General features: G+C 32.8%; 1 protein-coding gene across 1 annotated transcript in view; it reads left to right on the forward strand.

Annotated features, from left to right (window-relative positions):
* LOC126892318 (transcriptional adapter 3-B) overlaps positions 1-13,866 on the forward strand; it is a 123,809-nt gene extending 109,943 nt beyond the window's left edge. The window contains exon 7 of the mRNA XM_050661816.1: positions 199-13,866. Coding sequence (XP_050517773.1) covers positions 199-561 — 363 coding nt within the window. The 3' untranslated portion in view covers positions 562-13,866. The remainder of the gene's footprint in view (positions 1-198) is intronic.
* The last annotated feature ends 408 nt before the right edge of the window (positions 13,867-14,274 follow it).

Genomic DNA, 14,274 nt, shown 5'->3' on the forward strand with positions numbered 1-14,274 from the left:
TAAGTTAGGTTCAATCGAACTATTTTTGACTCCAGAATGTGTGGTATAATTTATGACCAATCTTTTCGGGACACCCTGTATAATCAGGTGATAATTAAAAATGTCATTTTAAAATTTGTCAAATAAATCAAAATATATTTATTTTGCATATATTTTTTGTTTCTCTTACATCCTTTACATTATATTTTTAATTTTCAGAGCGAACCTGAAGATGAAGTTCTTAGCGAAATTAAGAAATGTCGGCAAGAATTAGTCGCCGTCAACGAATTCAATTTAGCGGAACTAAACAGACTCAAGCAAGCGACTTTGAATGACTTACACTGTAATGAACTGAAACTGCATTTAGAAAAGTTGGACAAACACGTATTGGACTTATACAACAAAATAATCGTGACAAGAAAAACCGCGCAGCAAGAAGAAGGTGATGATTTCGATAAAGATGTGTTTTGCGAGCAAATGTCGAAAGAGTACGAAAATGAGGTCGACGAGTTAATTACACAACAGTTAGAGCTTAATCGGTGTGCAGATGATTTATTTTCATCTACGCAGAGAATTTATTGATGGTTAAATTCAATATAATTGGATCGTCCAATAATTTAACAGCCATTTTGTATTTCAACCCTTTTCTTCTTTTAACATCATAACCCTGGATGGGTCTTTGCCTGCTGGCCGTGTCCTTCTTCTCTATTGTCTTATGTACGTTTTTCCCCTGGAAGCCGCCTGTTGTGAACCGATCGTACTGCAGCCACTTGGCTTATTGTACATCTTCCATTCCTCTATGAAAACCATTCCAGAATTTTGGTACCCTGTACCAGCTTATACAGGTCTAGTGGGTGGGTGCCATATATATATTTTGAGTCACTTCGATGTCTCCGAAAAGTGTTTGCCGCCTTCAATGCCTCACAGTCATGCAAGATATGGTTGACTGTTTCAGGTTCTCTGTTACAGAGTCTGCAGCTCCATGAAACAGCCCCATTTTATGCAGGTGGCCCTTAACTGGCGCAAGCCCAGTGCGGAAACTTGTTATGGCTCTGAGCTGATTCCGGCTTATTTTCAGCAGTAATTCACGTCTTGTCATGTGTTTGACCAGGTACACCTCCCAGTGTGAGTTATGTTGGCTTCGGATCCAGGCTTTTTTACTTTGGTCGTCTGTTGTGAACCGGCCGTACTGGAGCCACTTGGATTATTGTACATCTTACATCCTCCATTCCTTGATGAAACCCATTCCAGAATTCTGGAATCAAGTCTCCATGAAACAGCCCCATTTTATGCAGGTAACCCTTAACTGGCGCATACCCAGTGAGGAAACCTGTTATGACTCTGAGCTGATTCCTGCTTCTTTTCAGCAGTAATTCAGCTCTACTAGCACATGTTCCTCCGATATACATCTTGCCATGTGTTTGACCGGGTATACCCTCCCAGTGTGAGTTCTGTTTACTTCGGATCCAGGCTTTTTTTCGTTCGCGGACGGTGCTTTTTGGCACTCCCACGGCCTTCTGTGGACCCAGGTATTTTGTAGCAGATGCTCTCCTGGCAAGTGCATCAGCTCTGTCATTGCCGTATATGCCCCAATGACCTGGAACCTAATCAGTATAACACTGTTATGTTGCGCCAGTCTGTCAAGTTCTTATTCACATTTCCACACTAGCCTAGAGTTCACCTTAGGGCTTACAAGAGCCCCAATGGCTGCTTGGCTATCTGTGCAGATGTTAACTCGCTGCAGTTCGAAGACCCTCAAGTTGTTTTCTCTGAAAAACCGCGCAGCAAGAAGAAGTCGATGATTTCGATAAAGATGTTTTTTGCGAGCAAATGTCGAAAGAGTACGAAAATGAGGTCGACGAGTTAATTACGCAACAGTTAGAGCTTAATCGGTGTGCAGATGATTTATTTTCATCTACGCAGAGAATTTATTGATGGTTAAATTCAATATAATTGGATCGTCCGATAATTTAACAGCCATTTTTTATTTCAACCCTTTTCTTCTTTTAACATCATAAACCTGGATGGGTCTTTGTCTGCTGGCTGTGTCCTTCTATTCAGATCTCTCTTGTGTCCTTCTTCTCTATTATCTTATATACATTTTATACCCCTGGAAGCCGCCTGTTGTGAACCGATCGTACTGCAGCCACTTGGCTTATTGTACATCTTCCATTCCTCTATGAAAACCATTCCAGAATTTTGGTACACTGTACCAGCTTATACAGGTCTAGTGGGTGGGTGCCATATATATATTTTGAGTCACTTCGATGTCTCCGAAAAGTGTTTGCCGCCTTCAATGCCTCACAGTCATGCAAGATATGGTTGACTGTTTCAAGTTCTCTGTTACAGAGTCTGCAGCTCCATGAAACAGCCCCATTTTATGCAGGTGGCCCTTAACTGGCGCAAGCCCAGTGCGGAAACTTGTTATGGCTCTGAGCTGATTCCGGCTTATTTTCAGTAGTAATTCACGTCTTGTCATGTGTTTGACCAGGTACACCTCCCAGTGTGAGTTATGTTGGCTTCAGATCCAGGCTTTTTTACTTTGGCCGTCTGTTGTGAACCGGCCGTACTGTAGCCACTTGGATTATTGTACATCTTACATCTTCCATTCCTTGATGAAACCCATTCCAGAATTCTGGAATCAAGTCTCCATGAAACAGCCCCATTAACTGGCGCATGCCCAGTGAGGAAACCTGTTATGACTCTAAGCTGATTTCTGCTTCTTTTCGGCAGTAATTCAGCTCTACTAGCACATGTCCCTCCGATATACATCTTGCCATGTGTTTGACCGGGTATACCCTCCCAGTGTGAGTTGTGTTGGCTTGGGATCCAGGCTTTTTTTCGTTCGCGGACGATGCTTTTTGGCACTCCCACGGCCTTCTGTGGACCCAGGTATTTTGTAGCAGATGCTCTCCTGGCAAGTGCATGAGCTCTGTCATTGCCGTATATGCCCCAATGACCTGGAACCCATACCAGTATAACACTGATATGTTGCGCCAGTCTGTCAAGTTCTTGTTCACATTTCCACACTAGCCTAGAGTTCACCTTAGGGCTTATAAGAGCCCCAATGGCTGCTTGGCTATCTGTGCATATGTTAACTCACTGCAGTTCGAAGGCTCTCAAGTTGTTTTCTCTGAAAAACTGCGCAGCAAAAAAGTGATGATTTCGATAAAGATGTGTTTTGCGACCAATGTCGAAAAAGTACGAAAATGAGGTCGATGAGTTAATAACACAACAGTTAGAGCTTAATCGGTGTGCAGATGATTTGTTTTCATCTACGCAGAGAATTTATAGATGGTTAAATTCAATATACAGTAGACTCGCGATTATCCGAGGTAACTGGGACCGTGACTACCTCGGATACGGAAAAACTCGGTTAACACTGAGATTGGTTTTATTGATAGAAAAACACATAAATAATCATAACTGTGGATCTTTTAATGACAAAACTAATACAGTACTGTCTATAAAAGATAAAAACATTTACCTTATCAATATTACTGTTTAAAAAAGTCTTTGATTTTGCATAAGCTTTATTCCTCTTTTTGATTTTGAGGCGGCGATGTTACGTCAAGGTTGAAAATTGTAACTCACCTATTATGACTTTTGCCTCGGTTAACCGAGGGGCTCGGATAACCGAGACTCGGACAATCGCGAGTCTACTGTAATTGGATCGTCCAATAATTTAACAGCCATTTTGTATTTGTCTTCTTTTGGCGTCATAATCCTGAATGATTATTTGCCCGTCGGCTATATCCTTCTATTCAGATCTCTCTTGTGTCCTTCTCCATTGTCTTATGTTCATGGGTTTCAGGTCGTCTTCCACGTCATCCAACCATCTCGTTTTAGGCCGTCCCTTTTTCCCCTTCCTAATTTGAAGAGTACAGGGGAAAAACAAGGAATGTCACATTTTATTCATATTGTAGGGCAGTCAATGAGGGTATTTAGCTCCGAATTCCATCCTACTACATCGATTTACTTGATATTTTCACAGTAAGTAGGTAGCTCAAGAAACAAAGTCTGGGTTCCCACCCCTTCTCGGGGGTGAAAATTGTTTTGGTTAAAATAGCCACGAAAGAGGCTAGATAACACAATTTTAAGCAAAAACTGTTCTGTAATTATTTTTTGAAATCTCAATATTTTTTGAGTTATTCGTGATTGAAAATTGGCCATTTTCATTGAAAAATGACACCTTTTCGGACGGATTTTTGCGAATAGCTTAAAAACTATGCATCTAACAAAAAAACTATACAGGGTAGCGAGAAAGTATGGAAACACGGAAATTTCTCGAAAACCGCTTGAACAATTGTTATAAATTTTGGTGGGTAAGGGTACTCTAATACGGCCGACATTATAGTGGTAATTACATTGTTGTCAAATCTTCCGTTTTTCTGGAAATCTAATGAATTTTCTTATTTTACATGGAACACCCTGTATATTTTTTGTGTTTTGAAGTCCTTAAGAAATACTGATTATTTTTCATGTTATGTTCCCTATACCAATGCCATAATTTCGGTGTTAATGCTACATTTATTTAAAAAAAAAAAATTTAACAAATTATACAAATTTATTTTTTTTGGACCGGGTAGATATTATTTTAGGTTCTTTGGGTCATTGGGAACAAAAAAGGTCTTTTGTAATTTTCCTCAAAAGTTAATCGTTTCCGAGTTATAAACATATTAAAACTGAAAAAATTAAAAAATGGCGATTTTCTGGATTCAACAAAAATAAGTAAAAAATATTATTTTTGAAACTATGAAGTACCTAAGTTCAAGTTAAAATCTTATGTTATCAGATGACGATAAGTGATTTGGTCTTATTTCATTCTAAAACATTATTTTTTAGTTGTTAATGCAGCCCGATAGCCCGTCCTCGCATATGAGCTTTATTAACAATTAAAAAAAAACAATAATTTAGAATAAAATATGCCAAAAATTCTTATAGAGATCTGATAAAAAAGGTTTGAGATTGAATTTAGGTACTTCATAATTTTAAAAATGATTTTTTTACTTGTGTTTTTGAACCTTGAAAATCGTCATTTTTCGATTTTTTTTTCAGTTTGAAATTGTTTATAACTCGGAAACGATTAACTTTTGAGGAAAATTACATAAGACCTGTTTTGTTCCCAATGATCCAAAGAACCTAAAATATAGCCTACCTGGGCCGAAAAAAATGATTTTTATAAACTATTGTTAAAATTTTTTTCTAATAAATGTAGCAATACCTCCGAAATTATGGCATTTAGGTATAGGGAACATAACATGAAAAATAATCAGTATTTCTTAAAAACTTCAAAACGCAAAAAATATACAGGATGTTCTATTTAAAATAAGAAAGTTCATTAGATTTCCAGAAAAACGGAGAATTTGGCAACAATGTAATTACCACTATAATATCGGCCGCATTAGGAAACCCCTACCCACCAAAATTTATAAAAATCGTTCGAACGGTTTCCGAGAAATCACCGTGTTTCCATACTTTCTCGCTACCCTGTGTAAAATATTTCTGTAGGTTAAAAAAAATAAAATTCGTTCCTTCGTAAATCTTCTAGTTAAAATACAAAGACGGATATGGTAGGTAAGAAGAGTTTGTTTTTTTGCTGCATGCTCAAATCGGTGTATTCAACTTGAAATAACAGAGAAACTGTCGATTTTAGATGTATAATGATACTAATAACTTTTGTAGTGCTTGAAAATACCTTTAAAACGAGCAATACTAAATGTCGATTACATTCAAACTAAGCGAGATATTCTGCAAAAAAGTTGATGACTAATGTAATTTAAGATGAAATGAGAAGTACATTTAACCCCTAATCCGTCAGAATTTAAGTACATCGTTTTCCTTCTACAATACTTTTTATTATAGTGTTATTTCTATGTTCAAAAAGTTGGACTGGATTAAAATAAATGGTTTTTGTGTCAAAAATATACTGCATATACAGATACGCTGTATCAAGAACTAAAAAAACTTACTACCGATTAGTATCACTACTCTATTAGCACAACAAGACAAAGGAATTTACGATATTTTAATTAAATTTATCTTAGAAGCTAAGATAGATATATGAAAAAGTAATTATACCTAGAAAATACAACCAATTTTAAATTAAAAAATTCTGTGGCAAATAGACATGTTCTAATGCCATCCACTCTCATCACACACACACAAATGGTTTTTGAAAAAAATAAGATCAAATTATATAGCGCATTTTTAAATTTTCGTAAAAATCTTTCTTTTCCTCCATGTAACTCGAAAAAGATAAGAGATACGAAACAAGATACCACACAAAAATGTAGGGCTTTTTCAGATAAAAATTTCCTTTTTATTTTTCATTACTGTATCTCTTATCATTTTCAAGTTATATGGAGAAAAAGGAAGCTTTTTAAGCGAATTTAAAAATGCGCTCTATAATTTGATCTTTTTTTTTAAACCATTCATTTTAAACCCGTCCAACTTTTTGAACATAGAAATAACACTATAATAAAAGGTATTGTAGAAGGAAAATGATGCATTTACATTTTGGTGGATAGGGGTTAAAATTACTTCTCATTTTTTCTTAAAATACATTAGTTATCAATTTTGTTTGCAGCATATCTCGCTTAGTTTTAATGTAATGGACCTTTATTATAGCTCATTTAAAAGGTCTTTTCAAGCACTACAAAAGGTATTAGTAGCATTATACAACTAAAATCGACCGTTTCTCTGTTATTTCAAGTTGAATTCACCAATTTGAGAATGTACCAAAAAACAAACTATTTTCACCTACCATATCTCTTTTTGTATTATCACTAGAACATTTATGAAGGAAAGTGTCTCTTTGTTTTTATAGCCTACAAAAATGTTTAATATAGTTTTTTTAGTTAGATGCATAGTTTTTAAGGTATTCGCAGAAAACCGTTCGAAAAGGCATTATGTTTCAATGAAAATAGCCAATTTTTAACCACGAATATCTCAAAAAGTATTGAGTTTTCAAAAAAAAATATAGAACAGTTTTTGCTTAGAATTAGGTTCTCTAGCGAATTCCGTGGTAATTTTAACCAAAAAATGTTCCACCCCTAAGAAGGGGTGGGAACCACCTCCAAGATAAAAGCACACATCGGCTTAGGGTAGACTTTGAATTAGGAGACAAGTAGAGGCTAGGCTCAAAATGTCATTAAAATCCATGCAGTAGGATAGAATTATCCTACTGCATGAATATTAGTCTATAATCTTAAGATAATATTAATCTATATTAACTTATTAATTTAATAATGCACCAAAAAACTGCCAACATTCCTTATTTTTGTCCAGTGGCGTGCGGACAATCCTGGTCCTTTGCCTGGATACAAATTCTTAAAAAATTTATATAGACTAATCTTTCTGGTTATTGTTCTGCATCGATAGTCTAGTTCTAGTAGATAGTACTTAGTTTTTGCTACCACATGGCGAGAAAAGCCAAAATTCATGAAAAAGTGACATTCCTTTGTTTTTCCCCTGTACTCTTCATTTGCTTTGTTGTTTGTGCGTTGTCTTGTGACGAAAAAGAGCTGTTTTCAATAAGACCAAGTTTGCAAAAATCGATTAAGCAGAACCGGACTTACAGCGATTTTTTCATAACAAGGTTCCCACTCACCCCTACCTCTTATTTGCACAGGTAGACTTAAACTTTTAAAATAAAATATGCGCAGAATTTTATGAAGAATACGATAATCGGATTTCCAGTGCCCTTTCATTAGACAAATTTTGTAAAATTTCGATTTTTTAATTTTTGATATTCAATTACGCCCTCTAGCGGTGGACTTATAATTATGAAAATAATTTCCAGGCTTTTCTCGAGCCAACTTTTCTTATAAAATTTGTTTTCCCAAAGCTGTACTATAAACGGTTCCTGAGATATGGCTTCTTATTGGGACACCCGGTACATAGTATCCTTGATCATTTTTCAGGAGCCTTTTTATGTAGACCAAAGCTGTCCCCCTTTTCTTGTAGTAATTATAATTCTTCACAACGTTTTTTCATCCAGATTTCCTTTTCGTCAGCATTAGCTATAGAAGGTGTGTACTATTATTTAATGTTGAAATTCAGAGCAAAGGTTTGACTTTGGAGTACCCAGTTATATTGTATTTTTAGTACTTAATCACTCTATATAAGTTTGTGTAAAAAAGGCTGTATGTTTTTAATTATCTGAATGGTTATTTTGAAAGTGTCGCTTGAAAAAGCATTGAGTAGAAGAAGTATAGTTGTTCTGGATATAAGGTATATATTATCTTGATAATTGAAGAGTGTAATTAAATAACTGATTTAACACAAAAAACTAAAACTTCGAATGTTCAAGGTTGATGTAATAGTAACTTCAAATCTTTTGCATATTGAACAATCAACTACAAAAAAAACAAAATAAATAAATAAATAACAATACTGGAAAGAAAATAATTTGATTTCTAAATTTTATGAACGACTATAAGTGTAACAGTAAATAAAAATACACTTCACCAAGAAATTAATGCACCACCTTAAAAATGGATCGTTTTTAATATCTCAAATTCCCTAAATCTGTTGTCCGATTTAAGTGATTTTTTAACATGTTATAGCCTTATTCTTTAACAATACCGTTGTAATAAAATTGTTGCTAGACAGGTAAATTGTCATTGTATACCAGGTGTACCAATCACACTGTGCTTTTTTCTCAATTTCGTGTGACCCTGTGGATTATTCTAGCATGTATAAAATACTGAAAATCAAAACCCAACTATAGCTTCATGTTTTCTTAAAATCCTGTTTTTAATTCATTCGCTGATGTATGTTGGATAATAAAAAAGTTAGGTACTTTAACAACTAGCCCTGTTTTTTCATCAATGCAGGGTGTTTTTAGATAAGTATGGCAAACTTTAAGGTGTAATTCTACGTGAAAAAATAATGACAGTTTGCTTTATAAACGTATATGCCCAAATGCTTTGTTTCCGCGATACGGTATGTGGAAGAGGGTGTTGAAATTTTTCTTACAAACTGACGATTTATTTATTGCTCTAAAACCAGTTGAAATATGCAAATGAAATTTGGTGGATTTTAAGAGGTAGTTATTGTGCATTTTTGACATACAATTAAGAATTCTATGTTCACCATAGGTGCACATAAGGGTGATATATAATACCTCTTAAAACGTTCCGTGCGGATGGCATACATGTTAGCCACATAATGACTTTATCAATGTGCGGACGGAGCGCATGTATAGCATTAATTATACACATTTTTAATGTGTTTTTTTTTTGTCAATTCAGAGTATAGTTCTTAGGATCAGATATCCGCATGCAATGTGTTAAAACTCACCAAAGGACATCGCACACATCTTATGGAAAATATAATGTCGCTCAAATTCAATAAAATTTATACCAATAGATTAGTTTTAAATTAACGATCAAATCTTATCATTGCGCCAACTCTCTATTTTCAAAAATAAGAGCAGAAATTGATATAAATAAATCTGAAATCAAATGGGTAGGTACATAAGTTAGAGAGAGAAAAAATATTTTAAAATACCCAGATTTTCGGTACTCCATAAATCAGCGGATTAGTTTCACTAATCCGCTTAGGCCCAGCGGGATTTAAGCTGTTATGAATAGCACTCAGAGCAATAATGATTGTAAACTAACATTTTATGGACTCCAAAAATGTGATTTCGATAAACTTTAATTGCAATTTGCGCCGTAATTAATCATAATTAAGAGTTGGCGCAATGATAAGAATTGATCGTTATATTAAAACGAATCTAATCGTATAAATTTTATTGAATTTGAGTGACATTATATTTTCCATAAGATGTGTGCGATGTCCTTTCAGCAGCATTTCTTAACCGGTTTTAGAGCAATAAATAAATCGTCAGTTTGTAAGAAAAATTTTAACACCCCGTATCTCGGAAACGAAGCATTTGCGGACATATGTTTATAAAGCAAACTGTCATTATTTTTTCATGCAGAATTACCCCTTAAAATTTGTAGTACTTATTTAGAAACACCCTGTACTGATAAAGAACATGGCTAGTTGTTAAAGTACGTAACTTTTTTATTATCCAACATAAGCGAATGAATTGAAAGACAAAATGTTAAGAAAACCTGAGGCTACAGTTGGGTTTTAATTTCAGTATTTTATAAGTGCTAGAATATTCCACAGGGTCAAGCGAACTTTGAGAAAAAAACACAGTTTGATTGGTACACCCGGTATACAATGACAATTTACCTGTCTAGCAACAATGTTATTACAGCGATATTGTTAAAGAATATGGCTATAACATGTTAAAAAAAATTAATTAAATCGGACAACGGGTGTAGGAAATTCGAGACATTAAAAATTACCATTTTTAAGGTGGTGGTGCGTTAATTTATTGGAAAAGTGTATAAGTTTTAAAAATCCACAAGGAGAAAATTTTCCTGTAGTTGGCTGTATGCCATAATACAAAAAAACGAATAAAATCCTTAATAAAAGGTATATATTTATCACATTTCGATTGACCAATCATCATCAGTGCTTACTTAAAATGAATATAACCTGATAAAATGATGCAAAGGTTTTAAAATTTTGACTACGGTTAAGTAAAGTTGTAGGTTATACTCACGTGATCTAACATGCTATAACCACCAAAATATAATATTACAAAAATACGAGGGTAAAACCCCTTTAATAGCAATCCGTCAAGGAAACATTGAAGAATGAAATTCAAAAAAGAAAATACAAGAAATTCAATGTTTCCTTGACGGATTACTTTTAAAGGGTTTTTACCCTCATATTTTTGTAATATTATATTTTGGTGGTTAGCATGTTAGATCACGTGAGTATAACCTACAACTTTTCTTAACCGTAGTCAAAATTTTAAAACCTTTGCATCATTTTATCAGGTTATATTCATTTTACGTAAGCACCGATGATGATTGGTCAACCAATCGAAAACTAGTTCTGTGATGTAGCCCTTTTTAGGGATTTTAAATATATACCTTTTATAAAGGATTTTATTCGTTTTTTTTTTTGTATAAATTTTATCACTATTTCTCAGCTTTTTTTCTTTCATTTACTTCACTACTTTGGCCATTGTTCTTCTTATAAAATTATCCATATTTTAAAATACAAATTTCCTAAAATGGTTTTATTATAACCGCTAATAACATTGCGTTCCACACTTTAAGACCATTATTAACAACATATAAATGTCTTATAAATCTTTTAGGTATTAATATAAGTTTCAATTATTCAAATAATGGGTGGAACGCATACAACGTAGTATCTGCTAATGCTTGAAGTATGTACTACATTTTTGAAATTTTTACTACACTTACACAGCATTTACTTTCCTCCGTAGCATATGCTACTATTTACCAAATACATAGAAGAATGAACTACGCTTTTGAAGAATAAATAAATTTGCGAGTTACGTAATATTTGCTTCAGTTTAAGCGAAGTTGGTGGATGAACGACTTCGGTGTAGGTGTTTTTTTTTTGTTGCAAAATGGCAACATTCATGAATTTTAATGAACAATAATTGTTCTTTTTTATCCTCGCCTAACTCTTTTGTCGGTTCGGAATCTGATTCACTCATTTTTACTCCTTTACAATTCTATTATACAGGGTGTTTCATTGGGAAAGTAACATACGTTAACTGTAGAAAGAGGACACTTGGGCAGTCTCAAAAACACCATACTTAATGGGTCTTACTCCATTAATAACAAAGATACTGTGTGTTTTATCTATTTTGGTTCATAACTTTTTAACCACACTGTATATTTATTTTATATTTGGCAGCCAATTATCCTTTACGGTGTACAATAAATAAATTTATTTACAATTGTAAAAAATCAAGGTCAGGATTAAAAATATTGGATAAATGTTCCAACTCAAAAACAACACCCTGTGCATTAAATTTTTTTAAAATGGATTTTTCAGTTGAAAGGAGGATGAAAAACTAAATTTATTGGTATACTTTGACTTCTCGGCAAAATTATTTTTCTTGTCAAATTTTGAATTTGAATTTTGAAATTATGTGAATTGCGAGAGCTCTAAGAGAAAAAAAATTTAAATACAACTTACAACTTGTCAACCGCACTGTATATTTATTTTATATTTAACACGCGAATATTCTTTTATGTGTCCAATCAATTTATTTATTTACAATAATTATAAAAAATCCAGGTCCCGATTAAAAAAATATTGTAAATATTTTCAGACCCAAAAAAACACGCTGTATATTAAATTTTTTTAAATTGGATCTTGCATTTGAAAGGAGGATGAAAAACTGAATTTAGTGGTATACTTTGAATTTTCGGCAAAATGATTTTTCTGGTAAAATTTTGAATTTGAATTCTGAATTTATGCCAATTTCGAGATCTCTAAGTAGAAAAAAAATTAAAATGGACTTAATTTTAATCAATACCATTATTTAATCTAAATTGGTGAAATGTTAATATTTCAGTGTGTTTTTATTTTGTGTGACAAATAGTTTGTGAATATTCATCTTTAAATAATGAATAAATAACAAAGGGTCAATAAAGAATACATCACTTCAATCAACAAAGTATCTAAAAATTTAACAAAACAGCGAAAATTTGCAGCATAATAACTATTCAAAACTAAAGTACTTATTCAAAATTACCACCATCAAAAATTATTGTTATGTGTGCAAATGTTAATATTTTACCACTTTAGATTAAAGAATGGTATTAATTAAAGTTAAGTCATATTTTAATTTATCTTACTTTGAGCTTCGCAGTTCACATAATTTCAGAATTCAAATTAAAAATTTTACGAGAAAAATCATTTTGCCGAAAATTCAAAGTATACCACTAAATTTAGTTTTTCATCTTATTCTCAAATGCAAAATCCATTTTAAAAAAATTTAATATACAGGGTGTTTTTTTGGGTCGGAACATTTATACAATATTCTTTAATACGGACCTGGTTTTTTATAATTGTAAATAAATTAATTGATTAGACACCTAAAATAATATTCGCGTGTTAAATATAAAATCAATATACACTGCGGTTGACAAGTTGTAAGCTGTATTCTACTTAGAGCTCTCGGAATTCACATAATTTCAGAATTCAAATTCAAAATTTGACCAGAAAAATCATTTTGCCGAAAATTCAAATACCACTAAATTTAGTTTTTCATCCTCTTTTCAACTGAAAAATCCATTTTAAAAAAATTTAATGTACAGGGTGTTGTTTTCGGGTCGGAACATTTTTCCAATATTTTTAATCTGGACCTGGATTTTTTACAATTTTAAATAAATTAATTTATTGTACACCTTAAATGATATTTGCGTGCCAAATATAAGATAAATATACAGTGTGGTTAAAAAGTTATGAACCAATTAAGAAAAGGGCAATATAGATAAAACACCCAGTATCTTTGTTATTAATGGAGTAACACCGATTAAGTATAGTATTTTTGAGACCGCCCAAGTGTCCTCTTTCTACAGTTAACGTATGTTACTTTCCAATGAAACACCCTGTTACGTTTAGTAGTAGTTAATTCTGTTGTGTAGTATTTTCTTCTCAACAAAAGCAGATACTTTTATGTAAAAGAAAATGCTACAAAGTAGATACTATTTGCTGAAGCAACAGCATCTACTACGTTTTATGCATTCCACCCATTATTAGGTATTAGCTAGAAGAAATATTGGATTTGGGAACTTCTAGAGTTATTTAATTACAATATTCAATTAATAATTTTGGTTTAATATTTATATTGTACAATCACGTTGATTAATGGGTATAAATAAGCATTGACTGGCGATCTTTAGTTTTTTAATATCATTAGAAATACGTATACAATTATTACAAATCAATAGATATTAAGTTTAGAATGTATTAATATAGTTCCTACTATATTGATGGAAATAAACGTTTTATTTCATAAAAGAACTCTTATTTTTTGTTAAATAATTCCTCTCTTTATTAACTACACTCGGGTGCAAAAAAATCGATTCACTGAAAATTTTGTCATTTTTGATGTCTCTAATTTCCTAAACCTGTTGTCCGATTTAAGTGATTTTTTTACTATGTTATAGCATTATTCATTAACAATATCGCTGTAATAATATTGTTGCTAGACAGGTAAACTGTCATTGTAAACCGGGTATACGAATCAAACTGTGTTTTTTCTCAAAGTTCGCATCACCCTGTGGATTATTCTAGCATTTATAAAATACTGAAATTAAAACCCAACTATAGCCTCTGGTTTTCTTAACATTCTGTTTTTAGATTCATTCGCTTATGTTGGATAATAAAAAAGTTAGGTACTTTAACAACTAGACATGTTCGTCATCAATA

The sequence above is a fragment of the Diabrotica virgifera genome, chromosome 9, assembly GCF_917563875.1.
Source record: "Diabrotica virgifera virgifera chromosome 9, PGI_DIABVI_V3a".
In the NCBI taxonomy this organism is placed as follows: domain Eukaryota; kingdom Metazoa; phylum Arthropoda; class Insecta; order Coleoptera; family Chrysomelidae; genus Diabrotica; species Diabrotica virgifera.